This window comes from Alnus glutinosa, chromosome 7 (assembly GCF_958979055.1).
Source record: "Alnus glutinosa chromosome 7, dhAlnGlut1.1, whole genome shotgun sequence".
Classification (NCBI taxonomy): domain Eukaryota; kingdom Viridiplantae; phylum Streptophyta; class Magnoliopsida; order Fagales; family Betulaceae; genus Alnus; species Alnus glutinosa.
The window spans coordinates 23,267,900-23,276,358 of NC_084892.1; the positions used below are offsets into that span (position 1 = coordinate 23,267,900).

At 36.6% G+C, this 8,459-nt stretch overlaps 1 protein-coding gene across 1 annotated transcript; it reads right to left on the reverse strand.

The window, feature by feature from the left end:
- Positions 1 to 5,119: 5,119 nt before the first annotated feature.
- LOC133873080 (ABC transporter G family member 20-like) lies at positions 5,120 to 7,641 on the reverse strand. Its single transcript, XM_062310799.1, has one exon. It carries the CDS (start codon positions 7,550 to 7,552, stop codon positions 5,321 to 5,323), a length of 2,232 nt encoding a protein of 743 aa, XP_062166783.1. The 5' UTR covers positions 7,553 to 7,641; the 3' UTR covers positions 5,120 to 5,320.
- Between the last annotated feature and the right edge of the window lie 818 nt (positions 7,642 to 8,459).

Below are 8,459 nucleotides of genomic sequence, written 5' to 3' on the forward strand. Positions count from 1 at the left end.
ATACACGTGGCTGACAGTTGGCCACGTGTATATAAATACATGTGGCTAACTGTCAGCCACATGTACTAATATACACGTGGCAAATTTTAGAAATTTAATTTTTTTAAAATTAATTTATTTATTTGTTAATTAATTAATTAATTTTTTTTTGTTAATTTCTTTATCATTTAATTAATTTTTTTTGTTAAATTCCTTTTTAATTAATTATTATTTTTTTCTTGTTTCTTATTTTTGTTAAATTCTTTTTTTAGTTGGACAAACGGACATGGACATGGCCGGCCGGAGTTTGGAGAGAGAGAGAGAGACAAAGAGAGAGCGAGATATTAGAGAGAGAGTGAGAGGGTACCGTACTACCGTTGTCTTACCGGCCGGTGATGTATTGGCCGGCCGAAGTTTGGAGAGAGAGAGAGAGAGAGAGAGCGAGAGCAAGAGAAAGAGCGAGGGAGAGAGAGAGAGAGAGAGAACACTGAGAGAAATAGGAAAATGAAGACGGAATTGTCCTGCGCGGGAATTGTCCCGGAATTGTCTTTCTAAACCAAGCATAATATATATATATATATAAACTAAACCATCAGGAATTTGGCCACATTGCCTTAAGCAACGTGGCCAATTTGTGCAGGTAGGCGTGCGGGACAATTCCTGCGCACCCACCTGCCCATTACTTTGATATATATATATATATATAATTTATAGTGTACAAATTTCCAAAAACAGTTAGTCACGTGTATAAAATACACGTGGCCAAATGGCCACTTGTATTTTATACACGCGTCCATTTGGCCACGTGTATTTTATACACGCGGCCACTCATTTTTCATGTACAAATAGCCACTTGTCATGAAGACACGTGTCTATTTAGCCGCGTGGCTACAGTAGCTATTATTGTAGCCACGCTGCAAATTACAGGAATTTTTGTAGTGAAAGTTCCTTGTCCATCTTTTAATATTAAAATAATATATTATATATACTTTTTCATTTATCCTTTTTGATTTTTTGATTTTTTGTTTATAAAATATATTATTTTAATATTAAAAGATGGACCGGGAACGGACAACTGTCCCCTGTCCATCATTTCTCATGGTACAATAGCTCAAAAAGAAGAAGAAAAAAAAAAAAAAAAAGATAAAAAATTAAGTTTACAAGGGTGCAAGCAGAGGCAGACCTAGGATTTTGTGTGTGGAAGGGCCAACCTACGTATGTAACGTAAATGGGTCTCATACCCATTGTGAGTGCATGTTAATTTACAATGTGTGCGCATGCAAATAACACAACTCCAAAGACTTTATGATGAGAGGGGAGCAACGGATTTGCAATTGGGGGGTCCACTTCATACAATCTACCATTTTATAGTAGTTTTATACATTCACAAAAAAAAAATTAGGGTTACCATAGTCCTTGTCACCCTCAAATACAAATTGTAGTTCCGCCCATGGGTATAAGGGTTATTTTACAACAATTTTGACTATATAATATTAAAAAAAATTAAAAGTTTTATAAATTAAATAAATAATTTTTTAATTTGAAGAAAGAAATTACAAAAATAATGAAAGTCTTACAGAATAAGCAAAGTTTCTCCAAAAATTTGGCGACATTATTTACTAGCACAAGCTGTGGTTTTGAGTTGATAATTAACCACATGTTATAGAGCTAAAGAGGCAACGTACGTGATCGAGCTGCAAAAAGAATCCTTTTGAGTTGAAATGTTTACTGAAATTTCGACACCTTTGACGATTAAACGTGCTGAAATTTCGACATGTAGCTTATAACCGGCCATGAGATCCTTTAGGGCTGCAGAAATTAAATGAGGTGGCCGTACCGGTACGTGTCTAAGGGAAGATGAAGTTGCATGGGTACTGGTTTACAATCTTGACAACGAGAGTACTTGTGGTGTGTCAATGTGCATGAAACTTAGCTAAAGAGGCAACGTACGTGATCGAGAAGTAAGAACCGCATGGAAATCTGGTTCTTTCGAACGACAGCAGGTGGAATTATATTTATTGAAATTTAAATTTATATCTACTTCCCTCCGACCGACAGACACTTAACAGTAGGCCTTATTCTATTTTCTGCAGTACTGTTTTATCCCTCTCAGCTCCTCAAGTACCTCCTTTCGGATGTTGTTGTAATTTTAGCTTAGCAGTTGTTTTAATTTGGTTGGGTGGAAGTCTGTCTTTAGTGTCATGTCGTTTCCTTCTCATGTTTTGGCGTCTATACCGTTTTCTGCGGCCATTTAATTTCCTTGGCTTTTGCTCATGGTATGAGGACCATGACTTTTTCTTTTCGATTTTTTCTTTTTACTTCTTTGATTTTTTTTTATTTCGTGTGGGTCTGTTCGCAAAGGAATCTACCTCTATTGATCGAACTTTGTAACCCTTAATTTGCTCTTTTAATGTATGAGTTGTTTTTACAACCAAAAAAAAAAAAGGGGAAGAAAAAAAAAAAAGAAGAAAAAAGTAAAGCAAGAAGGAGAGTTTGAATCATGAAAACATTCGCAACGGTTTTCTTTTAATTTTTTCTAAATTTAATGAACTAAACTAATTTTTTTTTCTCAATTCAAACACACTTAACAATAACTTTTCTTAAATTTTTCTGTACTAATTAAATTTGGATTATGATCGTTCACAAATCTGTCCGAACTCTGAATAATTCGGACAGATAATTGTGAGAGACTACTTATGAGATCTACTTGATTTGGTAAGTTGTTGGGCATTCTAATTTTTATTTGGTGAGGTAGATCCCATAAGTAGTCTCTAACAATCATCTACCCGAATTGTTTGGGCAAATAATTAGACAATCATAATTTATTAAATATTCTTTATTTACAAAATATAAGCTCCCTACTTACACTCACATTTTTTATAAATTTTCAACACAATCCACACTGAAAAGTAAAGAAATGAGATAGTTTTTTTTTTTTTTTTTTGGTTAAAATAATTGATAAGAAAGCTCTAGGGAACATCTTCCCTATACATCATTGAGTAGCACAATAACATACCCAATGTTTAGGGAAACTGTTGTAAGTAAATTTTTTGAGATTTTTCATATATTTAATAAAGAGAAGCAGTTTATAGAGAATAGACTAAAAATTAATAATTCATATATATTAACGGCATGACAATGAATCCATAAACTAATGTATTTCCTATATTTTTAAGATATAAGGAAACAAAATTGAATATTTATAAATATATATAAAATAGTTCTTAATCTATATAGTCATCTTGATGTTGGCGGGTATAAAATATTAGGGTAACAGTTCTTGTTCGCGTGCCAGGTTTGGTTGTGTCGAGTTAAGGTATGAGTATAAAATCATATAGATCAACTATAATTTGACCAATTTAATTAAAATGACCAAACCTCTCAACCTTAATCTTCTAATTGTGTATTGGATTTGTGTTGAATTCAAAGGTCATGTCAAAAATTGTTTGCCAATATGTCACATATCGGATTCAAATTGTATCGAAACATATATATAAGACTAGATAAGCCAATACTAACGCCCGATCTATTTAATTAAACGGATTAGACTCATTAACTCAAACTCTTTATTTTTGTGTTGAATTCATAAGTCGTGTAAAATATTGTCAGCCTTACAAAATATTAATTCATTCAATAATTTATTATTATTATTATTATTTTTCATGCGAAGTTGAGCAGAGATACACTAGGTGTGATTTGAACCTAACCTTGAGCACGTGGGTGCAAGTATTATTTAATTTATTTCAGTGAGGTTGTATGACGGCGAAAGTAGGGCAAAGCTCTATCATATGTGACATGGACGATATCCTATGGTATCGAATTGTTATTATCATGCATTTTCCATTTAAATTATTAACAGAAATTTAGTTATATGAGAATAAATAAATAATTGAATAGATCAGTAATGCTTTGGATCTAACATTTTTTTTTTCAATTCTTTTCAATTTTATTTTATTTTGAATTTATGTTTGGCTTGAAACTCAACTCAATTCAACCCGATATTTTTTCCCAATCCGTTGATTTCCTCAAAGAAAAACCACTATCATCCGAACATGAATTATATTTTGTATTATATTCAATTTAATTCACCTTCGCAAACATGTTTTTCCAATTTTATCTTTTATTTTTAAACCATTCAAATATAATTTCAAAACTTTTTCTTTTCTGTATTCACAATTTTGAAAACAATAAAAGAATAATAAAAAAAAAATACACCCCAATAGGAAAGTCCTTTTGTTGAAGTGTCACTTTACCAAAAAATGGGTGAAACTTTGCAAAGAACTACCTTTTATTAAAAGGTATGGGAGGAAAAAGACCCAAATGCCCTTTTTTTTAATAGTGCAACCGGCCCGATTTTTATCCCACAATGTTAATGTGACAGATCTCAATCAACTATTTAATCGATATTTCTTAAAAAAAAAATTTACAACTGAAACTGCTCATCTAAAATCGTGAGATGATTGTGAGATACAAATATAAAAAAATATGATATGTAACATTACTCAATTTAATATCATAAGATGTAGGTCACGAGAGAGTATATATGTGCATCGTATCTTTCGATTCGTGCGCAGCACATGTAACTTTATATTTTGTGTTGATAATTTTAATGGGAAATAGATGGAGGTAGATGATTAATTGGACTATTAGATAGCATGGTAGTGTGTGTAATTAGAGAAAGATTAAGAATCCAATGCATGGGTACGTATTAAAATAACATGAGTTGTAAATTCTTTTTACTCTTATTTAATTTAGAAAGCTACACATCACGAGTAGTTTGTATTTGTTGAAAGTTGGTAAAAAATGAAAGTTTCTTTCTTCTTTTTCTTTTTTTTGCCCTTATAATATATACGATATTTTCACTTGCATATAATTTGTTACTCTTATTAAAAATATATGAAAAAAATGAAAAAAGAGAAGAAGTTAATCTCATATGTAAAGGAAGGCAAATTCTGCTGCTCATGCTCTAATAAAAGCAGTTGTATTTGATGTTATGAATACAATATGGGTGGAGGAAACTCTACTTTATGTCTCTAATATTGTTTTTTTGAGAGTCTTTAAAATTCTAATTTTGACCTTAGGGTCTCTGATTTTATTTATATATATTTTGAAACTCACACACACACAGAACAAATGTTAATTAAACAAAGAACATTGGTATATATATATATATATTCTCAATTACAGTTTTACATTGAAGCCAAATAGGAACAATCAGATCCCATTTCGAATACAAATTGAACATGCAACTTAATTAATCAACACGTACAAGTTTATCTGAAAAAATAATAATAATCATAACAATAAACAGAAGAAAATTAAATCTCTTATGTCTTGATTATCAGCTCCTCTTGTTCTTGCTTCCAAACAACAAAGAAAAATAAAAGAGAACCCTAAAGAAAAAACCCCAGGCCACAGTGATCCACAGGCAATTCCATTTGCTGATATCAGTGATACCCTGCTGCTTCAGTATATCCAACCCGGTGGTCACACACGTGGAGCTCGTGATGTTCACGCCCAGCGTGCCGCTCAAGCTCTTCAGAAGCTCCACCTTCACCGGATTCGGCACCATCCCAAGCGGCGTGTTGTCGAACATCTGGACGCCCCTCACGAAGCACTTCACGGGATCGGAAAACTCGTTCTGCAGAACAGCTTCGTACGGATACTTCACCAGAGAAATATAGTGGAACCAAAGCCAGTAGGGTGGGATTCGGTCTCTGCTGATGAAAAACCCGCTGAACAGGAGGAAGTAGGCCAGGATGGCGACGACGACAGTGTAACCCAGCATCACATGAGAGACGACGCCGGAGAGGAACGTTACGAAGGAGCTGCCGGCCCAGAACGACGCCAAGATTGTGAGGAAGAAGAAGAAGAACCCGGTGAATCCTCCGGCGAGGCCGACCGCCCAGAACGTGGTGACGGCGAAGGTCAAGGAGAGGAAGACTAGAGAAGGGATGGACATGAGAGAGTGGGAGAGCACATAGGAGGAACGGCGGTAAGCATTGTAACCGGTTTCTCTCATGAAAATGTATCGCTCTTGGAGGAAGACTGGTATGGCTTCGGCGCAGGTGTAGAAGGTGGTTGACATGGCGAAGGCGAAGAAGCCTAAGCGTTCTTGGACGCCTCTGGGGGAATTATCGAGCCTCCAGAAAATGGTGGCTAAAATAATCCCAGTAACAAGCACCGCACCGAATCTGATTCCGAGGAGCTCCGGCATTCTTCTGGAGTTCGTCATCGAGCGTTTGGCGATAACCAGCATTTCAATCCAGAATGGGTTGGCAAATGTCGGAACCGACGACGTGAAAGTAGAACTCCCGCTGTTGGGAGCGCCGGAGACTAGTTTTCCTCTGGAAATGCTTGCGCTTATGGCGTCTTTGAGTGAAAGCTGCTTTGGCCGGTTATCGCGGAAATTGTTGTCCTCGTTGTTTCGTTGCTTCTTAATCTTTGTTTGCCATGACTTGTTGAACTCGACTAGGCTCCTGGTTCCCTCGGGATCTTCTTCGAGCTCGCGAATCAGATCAAGGGCGAACTCGGTCCGGTTCTCGCTTTCGGGTATCGGGTGCCCGAACTCGGCGAAGAAGAGCGGTAGTGCCGCTGGAGAGCCGCTGTACACGGGTTGTCCGTGGGAGAGGAAGATGAGGCGGTCTAACACGCTGAGAATTCTGTAACTGGGCTGGTGAATGGACATGATGACGATGCTTCCGCTCTGGGCGATTCGCTGCAAGACCTTGACGACCATGAAAGCGCTCGTGGAGTCGAGGCCGGAAGTGGGCTCGTCGAGAAACAAGACTATCGGGTCGTGAATGATGTCGATTCCGATAGAAACACGCCGGCGCTCGCCCCCGGAAACGCCTCTGTGGCCTTCGTCGCCGATCACGGTCTGGGATGCGTTTCGCAGGCCTAATTGGTCGATGAGAGCGTGGACTCTAGCTCTCTTTTTGGACTTGGAGAGGGAGCGAGGCAGGCGGAACTCGGCGGAGAACATGAGCGTCTCTTCCACGGTTAACATGGGAAACAGCAGGTCGTCTTGCATGACGTAAGCAGATATCGCCTTCAAAAGCCTCGACTCCAGGACCTCGCCGTTCAAGGTAACGGACCCTTTGAGGCTCTCTTTGGAAATCCGATCCGCGAGAGCGTCGATGAGTGTGGATTTACCGGACCCACTGGCGCCAAGAACGCCCATGATTTCACCCTCTCTGGCCTCGCCCGAGATGTCGTTGAGTAAAATCTTACTGTTACCGATCGAGTCAAACGGGTCGTCGTTTTTAGAACAGCACGACGGCAACGAGATCTTCCGGACGACCTTGACGCTGTACGTGAGGTTGTTGAAGGAGAGAACGAAAGGGTAGGAGGGAGGCACGGAGCTGCAGGCGTACGAGACGTCGAGGACTCGATGAGCCGGAGAGTTGGCGCCGGACCGTGCATCTTCGACTCGCTTCAAGAGCTCTCCGAGAGTGGGAGAGACGCGGGGTTTGGATTTCTGAGGAAGATTTTTGGGGTCCATTAATCTTTGGTCGTGGTTGAAGAAATTGTATTTGTGGTCGGCGGAGAAGGGTGATGTTGCCGACGACATGTTCGGAGCAGCACGAGAGATTCGTGAGTTATACGTTGTTGGGGTTTAGGCAGCAGAATTTATATACACAGGGAGTCACAGAGTGAGATAGGTTTGGTGATCGTCATGGTATATAGTAGGTGAGAGGAGTTGAAGCGTAATACCCGGTCAAATGTTCGAGGGAGAAAGATCGACAAATATTAAGTAAACTTTTTTCTTTCTTTCTTTCTTTTTTTTTTTTTTTTTAAAAATTACTGTTCAACTCTAATTATATTTTTTCCTTTCTACAAAACTTTATTTGTTACTTACGGTCTTGCTCATTTTTGTTATTAAGTATTCAAATTTTAAAAAGTGTTAATTTAGATATTCATATTTAAATTTTTCTCAATCTCAACTATTCGATAAAATTTTCGCTTAAATCTTATCAAAAGTTTTTCAAAATACTCTACCTTTTTTTAAAAAAAAAAAAAAAAATTATAAAGAATTTCAAAGATCGACGCATAGGTAATTTTTGTAAATTTTTTAAAATTTTGACCAACACCTAAATTCTTAAAATTTTTATTCTTTTTTTTTCCTAAAAAAAAGTGACATTTTGAAAATTTTGATCGGGTTTAATTCAAAATTTTAAAGGATGGTCAAATTTTTTTTTTTTTTTTTTAAAAAATAAAATGAAAGATGAATATTGGATACTCAAAATATACACTTTTTAAAGTTGGAATACTTAAATTAAAAAAGTGATAGAACGTCGTAAGTTATAAATAAAGTTTTTTTCTAAAATTTATTATTGAATTTATATGACAGTATAGATTTGAAAAAAAAAAAAATTAGACGAAAAATAAATAAGAATTAAAAAAAAAAAAAAGGTGGTCTCTTGGCAAAATTATCCCGATGACGACGATGTTTTACACCACATATCTTTGTCCACAAA